This window comes from Lethenteron reissneri, chromosome 31 (assembly GCF_015708825.2).
Source record: "Lethenteron reissneri isolate LAM-NWPU_2019-01 chromosome 31, ASM1570882v1, whole genome shotgun sequence".
NCBI classification, from domain to species: domain Eukaryota; kingdom Metazoa; phylum Chordata; class Hyperoartia; order Petromyzontiformes; family Petromyzontidae; genus Lethenteron; species Lethenteron reissneri.
This window is the reverse complement of record NC_083809.1, coordinates 78163-90711: the sequence shown is the minus strand read 5'-3', so window position 1 is coordinate 90711 and position 12549 is coordinate 78163. Positions and strand designations below refer to the sequence as shown.

General features: G+C 47.9%; 1 protein-coding gene across 1 annotated transcript; it reads left to right on the top strand.

Moving 5' to 3' along the window:
• The first annotated feature begins 329 nt into the window (after nt 1–329).
• LOC133349845 (neuroepithelial cell-transforming gene 1 protein-like) lies at nt 330–10746 on the top strand. Its single transcript, XM_061563650.1, has 6 exons — nt 330–341; nt 735–952; nt 2024–2102; nt 2818–2920; nt 3321–3601; nt 3938–10746. The coding sequence occupies exons 1-6, from the start codon at nt 330–332 to the stop codon at nt 4082–4084; spliced, it is 840 nt and encodes a 279-aa protein (XP_061419634.1). The 3' UTR covers nt 4085–10746.
• Nucleotides 10747–12549: the final 1803 nt, after the last annotated feature.

The following is a 12549-nucleotide window of genomic DNA, read 5'->3' as shown; positions in this document are numbered from 1 at the left end:
CGGGGGGTGGAGCTACATGATGGGGGGTGGAGCTACATGACAGGGGGTGGATGTGTGTAAGTTCAACTTCTTTCGCACCGTAAGTAACCAACCGTGCAAATCGGAGGTGCGGGGGAAGGACAACAAACTAAACACAGAAAGCAGTTGGAAGTGTCCTGCCATCGATATTTAGCCACCCACTGCGAGCATCTTCGCCGCACTAATCGGGTACTGGAGGGAAATATTTTAAATCCGTTAATGGCGCTCCCGTTTCTCCTTGTCACTGCAAGGGCCCCTTTGTGCACAGCCAAGATGCACGTTACTTGTAGCCATATTACTTGTGAAACCCAATGCGGCCCTCGGTGAGGAGAGGGCTCCTCAACCCGTGTTGTCAGGTCATCACCCCTGAGAGGTGGCTGAGTGGGATCCGTGAAAGGCAAACAAAACGTGGCCATACTTGGCATCGGGGAGAAGCGGCAAACTGGTAGGAGGCTAAGCACACTCGCCAACCAAACACCAGCCCTACCCCTTAAGCTAAACAAACACCACCCTCTCGCACAATCCTTCCCCTTATTCTGCCTGCCCCTCTCCACCTCCCCACGAACATTGCTCCATCTGACCGCAGGTCAAGGAATAGAACCCCTCGGCGAGCGTGTTAAACATTTGGCCTCCCCCGTCGCCCGTGATGACTCGCGTGCCTTCCCATGACCGCCGAGCTGATGCCGCTTCTTTGTCCACCCCCCCTCCCCCCTCAGACGGAGATCGTCCGGGGCATCCTCTCGGAGATCAACTTGCGCACGGGCGAGTCCGAGTGCTGCTTCTACCGCGAGCGGCTCGAGTTTGTGGACGCGCGGCACCGGGACCCGCGCATCGCCTCGGCGCGTCTCCTGCACTGCCACGGGGAGCTGCGCAACCAACGTGGCACCGTGAGTGCCCCCACGCACACTGCACGGCTCGGCGAGTTGGCCGGGCGGTAGCGCATTTGCCGCTCGTTGTAGCAGAGGATTCGCGCTTCAAGCCCTGCGGCCCGGCCTAGTAATGCTGCGGGCGTGTCACCGAATAATACACTCGGTGCCTGCTTCGCGGTGAACGATTGAAGATCACGTGATGTTATTTGAAAAAGACTCGGTCATGTGCGCAGGCGTCATGGTCAAAATTGACCAAATTCGAAAAAAAAATTACCTGCAACTTATTTAATGGGATTAAACCACATGGCACCATCACCGCTTTCCGGCAGACTATGCCGGTCTGTGAAGCTTAGCCCCCTTCGCGCTAGCTTGTGCTACGAGAGTGATGCGAATACCAAATGTGCTCTTAACTGTTATGTCCTTTTCACTTCTCTCTGCCCACCGCGGCATCTTTCAATGCATGATGTTTAACATCCATTCATCCTGGTCACTTGTTTCATTAATTTACATCGCACATCCGTGTCAAAGACCCATGACCACATGACCCAGGATGTGCCCGATCCCATAATATACCGGAAGCTCAGCAGGGTTGGGTGCGAATGGTGCATGGATGGATGACCACCATGCATAACAGGTGCTATAGCTGTGGGGCTCGGTTTTGGCCATCGGAAGGGCAGTACAGCAACATCAATTGTTGTATTGTGCTTCTGTGCTCCCACTTCTACACTCCACCTTTTAAGGAAAACGCACTGGCAGCGTGGTCAATAACACCCCACTATCCGCATGGCATGGGGAGGCACTCATCCAGTAGCGGATTGACAAGGGCTGTACATGTGCATTCAATAAAAAAGCTAAGTACCCCCATTTTTTCAAACGGCAATGCAAATAATGCTCGGTTGAGCTGGAGCCACTTAGACCTGAAAATACATTCCAGGTTTTTACTCTGGCATGATTACCAACAATATATACATCATTTGTATTGATATTGATTGGGTAGTAGCCGAACACACAAGCTACGGAAGCACTTATTTATCACGCACACGGCACAGAAATGCACGAATCTCATCGGACTAAAACACACTTATTTACGCATGTACACGTGGGCGTCCTTGCGCGTGTGTGTGGCCACCCAACAGAAGCTGGCACGTGTTTCGTTTTGACGAGGTGCTGGTGCTCACTCGGCCTGGCGCACGCGGAGAGAGAAGTTTCTACCAGGTGGGAGACGCCGTGGCCCGAACAAGCAAACTTCCTACCCGGCACACGATCGATAGTGAATTTACTTATCAACGTTTAGCAGTGCAAATACGAGCCATCGAGCCGGTTGGCTCAGGTTTGATGATTCAATTAAAGTCTGCAACCCCCCAGTAATTTTGGCTGTTAATGACACTCACGTCATTGTCGTCATTTGCAATATCAGACGATCAGGTGACGGTGTCATGGTCCCAATTTTATAATGACCTTCGACTTCGAGCACTTCAACACCGACGTTTGCCATTCCTGATCCGTGCAGCCCCAGCTGGCTTTGACAATGTCGATCATAATAAAGCTGCTACTACTATCGATAACGATGATACAGTTCGATTACCTTTTGGATTCGTCGAGCATCTAAATCAGTGGTCGGCAACCAAAGTAACAGGAAGAGCCTTTTTTTTCCAGTTCGGTAAAAAAATGCAATATTTCAAGAGGCACAATGCGTGTCAATAATGTCACGAAGCAGTCCTAAAAGCGGGGCATGCAGCTCAGGAGCCGCAGGTTGCCGACGCCTGCTCTAAATGCAACCGCATTTTAAGAACGTACAAAAACAGCGGGCGCAGTTGGCCATTAGCAGAGGAAAACAGATGGGTCTTGAGCCAGGATGGGGGCAGGGCTCCACTCGGTGCCTCGGTGCGTGAATTGCGCACCTTGATCCGTGTCTTTGATCATCGCACAGGTGTTCCGGCAGCCGGTCCCCACGGCGGAGCTCCGCCTGGAGGACATCACGGAGCCAGGGGGAAGAGGCTCCTTCCGTGGACCCTTCGGGCCAAACGATCGTGGTGAGAATTCAGACATCGTTTTCTGTCGTTGCCTTTGATTCCACTGTGAGTCAACGCTCATGGTGGCACTGACGGGAATGATGACACTCGTAGCTGTAGTAGTAATAATTAACAAGAATCATTTGTTTTTTGAAAGAGCGCCATTTACAACGGGGCATCTCATAGCACTTTATATCTCATCTCAAACATTTGAATGGGGCACCCCAGGTGGCAGATGTCTCTGTGTGGCACAAGATGTGACCTCAGCACCACGCCTGCAAGCGAAAAATAGTTTAGCAGTCGGGGTGGGTGGTGGGGGGGGGTGACAATCGCTTCGTCTAATCCCGATGATCGAGTAATTTGCCGATGACGCCGGCACCGCGAGTTTGACAACTCTTCACGGTGACGCCGGTACCCCCAGGCAAGAACGCGTTCCGCGTGGGCGTGGGGCCCATGGGCCGAGGCCACACCCTGCAGGCCGACAGCGCCTACAACAAGCGGCGCTGGCTCGCGTGCCTGGGGACCGCCCTGCATGGACGCGCCCAGGGCACGGGTCCCCCGCCGAGCCCCCCCGAGATCCCCGCCGACGACAGCGGCCCCCCGACGCCCGGCGAAGCGTACAGCGACGCGGAGGAGGCGCCCGGGTCGGTGCGCTCCGACATGGAGCTGTCCCTGGGCGGATTCTCCGACTCGGAGTCCGAGGTGAGCGACATAGGAGCCGGAGGTGAAGGCGATCGCGGACGCCCCTCGTTGTGACGCGGCGGTAGACGCGCGTTCCCGTTCCCCGAAAAGCGCCGCGTTTAGCGAAAACCGCGTTCAGCGACGAATTGCCGTACTGTGATTCCTCGCACTGTGAAATCAGCTTGCAGTCATACCATGGCGGGACAGAGAACTGATGAGGATGCGCCGCCGCATGATAAGCCACTTCGTTGAGCAATCATTTGTGCCCAGGTGGCTCATCAAAAGAGCTGTATAGCTCAGTGGGCCTTACCTGGTAAAACACAAATAGTTCAATATTTTTTTATCGTGTCGTTTCAGCGGTCCGAAGTGTCCTCCGTCATGGACACGAGTGAAGTTCTCCACATGACCTCCTGGCGAGGCCGGGAGGGCCCTGGGTTTCTGGACGAGATGTCCAGGGACTGCTTATCCGACCGCGAGGAGGTCTCCAGCGGGCAGGAGGACTGAAGGGAAACGTCCTGTCAAGGGGGTCCTTCACTCCCTCCTCTTCACACGACATCCTCCTATTGAATCATCACCCGACGACTTTCCACACACAGAGACGAATGACCAGCATTGACAACATTACCGTTGTTGATCAACGTTGTATGACAATAGAAAAAGAGGCCGACGGATGGTATGGGTCCTTTTTTTCTGGCTCCTATAATACCCCTTTTCCACTGGCACAGCCGAGCCGAGCCAGCGCGGAGCCCTCACGGTACTACGGGTAGCTTCCTCCCACTGGCAATTTGCCGCGCCGAGCTAGAACCAAACCGTGACCCACTGTAAATCTAGCTCCGGGGGGCCAAGCAGGGCCAGGGGCAGGGTTAATCACACGTGCATTGCGTGCGACGTCAATCGGTGCAATTCCAACGCAGCGTCACCGCGGCATCTGCGCGCGCCTCGACTCGTTTATTGCGTTAGCGACGTCAGCGGCACGGCTCGGCTACTGCAGTGGAAAAACAACCTGACTCCTTCTCGGCCGCGCCCAGCTGGCTTGGCCTGGCGCAGCTACTGTAAGTTGTCCAGTGGAAATGAGGTATTTGCTGTGCGGTGTCGGCAGAAGGTATTGCCACACCTGAAGTGCCTTCAATGATATTAACCAAGAGGCTCGGAGCGCCCCGCCAACTGCTCTTGGGGTTGTTAGTAAAATGCTGATCTACGCATTCATAGTCATGTTTCTTTGTAATATTTTAAATGTTGGATGTTGGGTACCGTATTGCTGTGAGTGTTAAATACAAAGACCGCAAAGCAATCAATTGTTCTCTTTAAAAACGCCAGTTCATCAAAACTTCCAAACGGGCAGCTGGTGTTTTAAATGACAACGTCTTTGGTTGGATTTTTAACAAGAGGACTTGTGAGATGGAATGCCATCTCTGTAATTGTCGTGAATTACGTTTTTTGTTTTAATCTCAATCTCGCTTAAAACAGTTGCTCGCAGTCATGAAGAGGTTCCTTTTCAGTGACCAATTACCTCCCTGGTTTAATTTGCCAGCCTAACTCTATGGATTGCCGTGAGCGAGTTCAATCTTCCGTAGGTGTTGCACTCATTATTTTGGGCTACGACAGCCTTTTCGCATGTTTTGCTACCCACGTTTTAACGAGGGCGGAGGGGAGAGGGGGGGTTCGTGTAGACATCGGCTAATTGGAATCGCCGTTAAATTGTGGCGGCGTAGTACAACGGACGCAGATCGCATACTCCTCTAGACGCTGTGGATCATTCGTAACGCCACCGCAAATGCAAACGCAGTTGTTTCACGGCAGGTTTTTGTCAATGAATTTCACCCTTCCACTGTGCTAGTCTGAGTCTAGTTTCTCATCTGCCAGTTGCACGCAGCGCTATGGGGGCGGGTTAGAATGCGAATGTTTATCACCGATGGCATCACACCTCGCGTGTGAAACGAGGCTCGTATGGCATTCGTTTTTTTAGTGCACGAGCCACCAGGGATGTATAACCTCACGGTTTCGCGTAGACTTTAACCTTCACGAACAAAGGCTCGTCAAACCTTGGGCATTTCTCCAAACACCTTAAGCCATGCAAATATAAGTCTAATAGTGCCACAAATGCCTGTGCCAAGACCAGGAGCCTAACGAAATGCAAAACAAGCCAATCAGACTTTAGCACAGACCGAACGCATTCCCCCGCGCCAGCAGACGGAGCCAAGATGAGGCCACGCAGTCCGATCTCAGTGGATATCTGCAGACAATCAGGAGACTTTTATTCCACATTATTCTTGATGCCAAACATCTGGCGCCGGTGCTCACTCGAATGCGAAGTGCATACGTGTTTTTTTATTTTATTTATCTCCGCGTTGTTGACAAATGCTGTACGGGCACAGTGGGCTTTATTTTATTTATTTTTTGTAATGAAAACTATTGTGTTGTGGGACGACATTCAGCCACGTGACATGTGATGCCAGTGTTTATCAATTAGGGTGCCACTCAGGGTCACACCTCCTGCTCTTATTCTTTTGCCTGTTAATCTGAAGTGTTGCGAGTGTCAAGGCAATCCCTCAATATTTCCTGGTTGCTCAACATCGGCGCTAAATTCGTTCCGGTCGATACCCACCGTGGCATCGAAGCAAAGAGGAGGAGGAGGGGATCCTGAGCAAACTGTGGATATGAATCGAGTAGAATAAGATTCTCAGCTGCTGACTTTTCCACGAAAAGTCACAACTGAAACTTGACTTTTCCGTTTGCGTATCGAGTGGCACCCTACTTCCTCCATACATGGTATGGAATATCATGTAATGTGGTTTGTCTCCGCAGTGGCATTGTCAGCATTTGCTTTGGTCCAATATCCTCCTGCCTTTTTAATATGGCAGTTTTAACGACTCTTTGCGAGTTTCCCAAAACGCCCGACAAATTGGGCGCTTTAAAGCGATAATAATCACGCAGTGCTGGGTGGAAGCAGGTCAGCACAATAGCCAACTGCATTGCAACGAGTTACATTCGAACAGAGAATATTTCAGGGATTCCTAAAGGGAAGTGGACACCGCGATGGTGGTGTGATGGTGAAGGCTTCTCTATGCAGGGCATTGAGCTCCGATCGAGTAATCCATGCCAAACGGAGTAACGATCAAAGTTCTGCTCGGTCACCCCGGAAGCGTGGAGTTGGCAAATCCGATAATCTATTCAATCGATCGTCAGTTCGATTGCTCTACTAAACGGTCGACGAGATAAAAAAACAGTGGGGTAAATAAAGTTTTACCTCTATTCCCTGCGTGGGCCACTGAATGTGGAGGTGATGGAGTGAGCACCAACAAGGCATCTGAGCGAGTGGCGTCTTTGTGGCATGCCAGCGTCGTGAATAGCTTTGCAAATGTATCTTTGGCATTGAGAGTCAATAATTGTTCGTTCGGGGCATTGGGTTCCATATGTATGTACGTACGTGTGTGCGTTTTTTAAGCTTGTTTGTGCTTATTAAGATTCCACTTTCTTGGAAGGGAAATTGAGCCAAAGGATTAATCTTGGTTGATGTAGAGTATTCGGTGATTAATTAAGTGCAAACCGGCCTGTGTACAAATACACAATCCTATGACGATATAGCAGTTGGCATATGTACAGGAGCCGTAAATGATTTCACTGCTCATTGATGCAATTTAAGAGGGCTGATTAATGTGCAGATATGAACTGGGTATGACCACCAGAACCAGATATGGCCCATCACTGAGAACTCAAAACCGTTGAGACCACCACTGGTACATTTTACATGTTTACCGATTATCTTAGCGCATTGTGCCTACTTTACGTTCAAATGGCAATCCGAATTTACAAGGTAATTCAATCAAAAGCAGTTTTAAATCGAAATCATTGTATTATTGACGCAGTATCTGCGTAAAATAAGAAAGCATTGGTTGAAGTATAAACCTGAAAACAATTGGTCCTTAAGTACTAGAGGTCACTGAATAGCCACATTATGGTATTGCACTCCAGTAATCTTAGCGTTGTGTACCGGCGACAGACAACATCTACTGTAGCAGAGATTTTTTCGAAATCTTGCCTTGAAATATATTAATCTAGTCAAGATTTGAGTCTTAAAGTAGATTTTAAGCTGCAAGTGTATATAGTATCATTTGGCATCTGGGGGTTGTTTGCGTAGGGGTTCTGTAGCATTCACGGATTAATCAGAACTCTATCCTGCAATTTGGAAAACGTGCCAAATAGGTCGAATAATTACCTTGCCATGCTACTACTTTGCAGAAGGTCCTCCACTGCAGAGAGCTTTAGAGAGCCCCTCTAGAAGGTAGTGTGGCCTACTCTTCCACTCTGACTTGAGGTTTTGGATGAAGCGGGACTACCCACACTTTACCCCACCAAATATACGACTTGTCGATCGACACGTCTGCTGATGGATAGGCTTCCGCGCCAGTAGATCGAATCAAACCGGTGACCTCTGGTTTCGCTGGCCCACCGCACTGCTAACTAACCCTTAGACCACTGCAGCATCATTGCCAAATTAGTATTCCCTTAACAAAAAAGAATGAGACTTGGAGAAAAGGAGTATTATGGTATGGGGTGTATTCGTTGCCAGGTTTTCAGCTGCATGAGTTAAGAGTCAAGGTAAGACTGATTAAAATGAAATTCCATTCTCTACCCCTTTGCTGTTTCTCCAGAAGGTGTTTTTTTCAATGAAAAATTACAATGGCATTTTTGTTTGATGGCATAATCTCAGCTGACATTGCAAAACCGTGTCGAAATACTCTTCCGTCATGCGATACCAAATCGTGGTTCATGTGTTAAGGTCGATTGAACAAGACTATTATATTTTTTTATTATAAGTTGTATAATTTGGCGTTGGCACAAACTAAACATCACGCCTGGTTAATTTGTCTTATCATTGATAGAGTTCTTTTTAATGAAATTTTATTTTAATTTCTTTTAATATACAGTACTACAAAGGTAATTAGGTTGTTAGCTCTTAAATACATATTTAATTTTTTATTGATTTCTGATGGTATATTTAATCAAGCATGCAGATACCTGCAGTTTTAAATTAGCTCGTAAGTTATTTTCACTTTATATAGTAAAAGTACTATATATATATAATGAATACGTGAGGGTTTTTTTGGTGACAATTTTCAACCATACTTAAGACGATATTGAGAGAGAAATGAACAAAGAATCGTAAGACTGATAGAAACTGACAAGAACAAGTCTGTGTTGAGTGTTTATAATGTTTCAAGGGTTTCCAATGGATTTCACATCTCATTTTTATATACGGTACAACATAGATCTGGTCCGCCAGGCACTGACGTACAGGCGGGCACATGGCAAGGTCATATACGTGAACATCCATGGAAAATGACAGCGACACCATGCATATATACTGCACTGGGATGTGGGCAGTTCATTGGTCAGGGAGGATATGTGACGTTTATAATGTCTGCTTCCCACCTCTTAAGCAGCACCACTGTATGCAGGGTAACGCGTGTAAATGTTACCTTGGTTTAAAACTTGACAAAGAGGTTTGGCAGTTTTCGTTGCTTTTTCCCCATGGTGTGGTGAATCGATGTCGTAAATTGGATTGTTGGAAGACGTGAATTAAGGCGGCGTGGCTCAGTTGCCATAAAGTTGGCGTCGCGAAAAAAGTCATTGCCTTGAAATGCAATTCGCCGAGAAAGACTTGGAAAGTTGGCTGCACAGTAAGAGAACGTGTTGTTCAGGTGGTCTGCGGATGTTATATGGAGGTGCTTGGAGCACCGTTGGTCGGAAAGGAATGCACTGTACACTCTATATGGCAGGTGGTCTCAAGTCCTACATCGCAAATGAAAAGGGTGCAGACTCGTACGTGACTGCATATTACACTCCAGTCGTAACTCACAACGTGGCTTACTTTCAGCCTGGAGCTGTCTCCAGAGAATAATATCTGCCTCCCAGTACGACTGGTAGTGGAAACGCTTTAAAATACAGGAGATCTTCCTTTTCAAAAATACTAAGACCACCGGTCATGTATGTATGTGTACCGCTGTATCGTGTAATGGTAAGGTTTGTCGTGAATGAAGGTATTGGGAAAGGGATGAACAGGACAAAACAAATGAACGGAAACACCGCTTCAGGTCTGCATTTAAGTATTATTATTTTTTGCCAAGAAACACAATTTCACCTCAGATTAGTTGAGGTTCTAGGGTCATTATAGGAAGTGCGTGTCAACAGGCAAAGCTTTACCACCGTCATAAAACACAACGGAATTATCAAACAGTTTAGTTGTATTTTAGTGTGAATGCAAAACACTCGGCATCTACAAAACTGTGCTTATTTTTACATGAAATTACTTCATGCTGGCCTTTTGCAGTGGTTCCGTGACTTTGTGTCCAATGGTTAAAAAAAGGTATTTTGAGAGTACAGCTTTGGTGACTCAGAGGACTGATGTCACGTTTGTGTGGTAATGTTTTGGTTGTAATGTTTTAGGGAATGTTTAGTTTTTTAGTTAAGAGGGAACGACTTCAAATGGTCCACACAAGTAGCAGGTGGCTGATGAGAGGCACCGCGCATCAAGGTGACTGACTGGGCCATCGGCCAAACAATGGAGAGAGGAGGAAAGAAAATCACCTCTTAAATTTCAACAACCACGTCTCCACTTTCGGATGGAATTCCACCCTCCCCAACCGGCCCCCCTGATAAACTTAAAATTTTTCACAACAAATTCTTTTTCATCGCCACTCTCGTTACAAAGTGCCCGGTTTTGCTCTCGATGTACACTGGCTTGGAGCAGTAATCGCCACGAGGTGCTTGTTCAGTTATCTCCCCCCCCCCAGGAGGTGATTTCAAGAGACAGTCTCGGAAACGATTTCGATGGATTCCTGAAGTCAAAATTCGATTCCAATGTCACATTAACAACCGCCACGATTTACAAAGCGTGTTTTATGACTTTGGCGTCCATTCTATCAGCTGAACGATTCAGCATGCTGCTGCTGTACAGCGTTGCAGTGGCTGCACGAGTGCAAGTGACTCGTGTGTTTTATTTTACGATCGTAGAAAGTGGCCGAGAGATAGGCGACAAGGTGGCGTCTTGATTTGTTACTGACTGTGCTTGGGTCGCTTTCTTCTTCTGTATGGGGCATGTACATTTGTAAAGTACACTGTAAATTGTTACCAAATAAAATGTTGTAAAATCGTATTTTTGTTTTTGTTTAAAGTCTAACCTTGACCGTACAATTTTTGTGACCGTGGTCGATCTCACGTATGCCACCTTCAAAGACGGTCAGACCTAGCCTGGTTATCAATGGCACGCGACTGCGGTGTGCGTGCCAGCTCTGCTGGCCAGAATCCCTCTGAAACCTTGTTGTTTGGAAACTATAAAAGCCGAAAAAATGTTGTCACACGCATAAAGCTGCGGGCACTTCATCTCAAACCACTTTATGGTGCAAAGCACCCAAATGTGTGCAAACTCTTGGCGCCAGCTGTTACAGGGCACTCGCGGTTGTGGGGAATTTACTGGTGCTGTATAGAGCAGTGGATTAACCATTGCTGCTGATGAGGAACACGTGGATTCGAGAACATATGCAGGTTACAGTTGTTTGTAATTCAAACAGCTAGGAGACATACGTGGGCCCGGGTAGGACGTCTCATGGATAGAAGGGACGATGACCGACGGTCGAGTATAAAGACGGAGTGGCAGGCAAGGGACGGAACGAGTCTGAGAGAATGCCCACAGCTCGCGTTTAGGTAATTGGTGGATTGTTACATCGCAAGATTCGTGAGATATGGTCGACGGCTTGTGGGGGCCTTCATCCAGCAGTGGATAAACCAAGGCTGATCGTGATGGATTCAGTAGCACGGGTTGACTGTACTCTAAAGCGACAGACTTGGCTTGTGTTAGCGTCAAGAGCACATGTAGATATCCCCATGAATTGTCATCATCATGTTGGATGAGATAAACCAGAAACCATGATATGACTTATCAGTGAAACCCGTGACATAACGAGAAACTAGAACTGGCACGATTTGTCGGCTAAATATTATAACCAACTACTTGCGTGGTCAATTACTCGGGCACCTTGAAACATGGTGGGAAATTCCATCCTGCCTTCCGAAGGCAGGAAACCCCCGAAACATCATGCCCAGCGTGACGCGGCAGACGATGTCGATTATGTCGTCACGAAGCCCCGCCCAACACCTCCCGTCCAGCAGCACACGTGGGAACAGGTGAAAATGTCAAACGATCAGCTGAATTATAAAAAAAAAACAATAATCGGTGGAGTAATAGATGACTTTAATAATCGGTTAGCCCAGCTAAACTTAAAGGGAATATTTGACCATGTTGAAATAAGCGTGCCACAAACAGAAAATAGCTTGCAGCCAATATTTAAACAACTTCAACCTTAAACCATTTAGAAACATCAGATGAGGTATAGTCAACAGCGTTGACCCGAAATGAATGATAAACTTCATCAGCCATACTAAATCAAATCTCCCCAAGCCATCGTCATCAGCGTCTAGTGATTCAACAATTCAACTCGCCACCACTGCCCATGAGCAAGAACCAAAAATACTCAAATTCACCGTACAAGCTCCCTTTTATGCGTGACCTCTACTATCTGTAACCCTGAAGCTGTTGGTGAAATCTCCTCCGTAATACACTGCCGTTCTCTGTGTCGCCCACACGCTCGGTCACTTGTTCCGCTGTGCGCGGATGAGTCTGCCGATGGAATGGCAGCCCAAAAGGGGTGAACACCATTGAGAAAGAGGGTGACCACCGTGAAGATGGAGATATGAGATCAGTTCGTGTGTGCGGAGTCTGCAGGATGGTGAAAAATGACCGTGCCACAGATAGGCCTTCATCCAGCAGTGGATATATCGTTGCTAATGAGGGTGATTATTGTAATTGCTGATGGTGAGGATGCTGCTGCAGCTGCGGGTTACGCTACACTTGCCACACATATGTTCAACTTCTTTCGCGCCGTACGTAGCCAACCATGCTAAATCACACG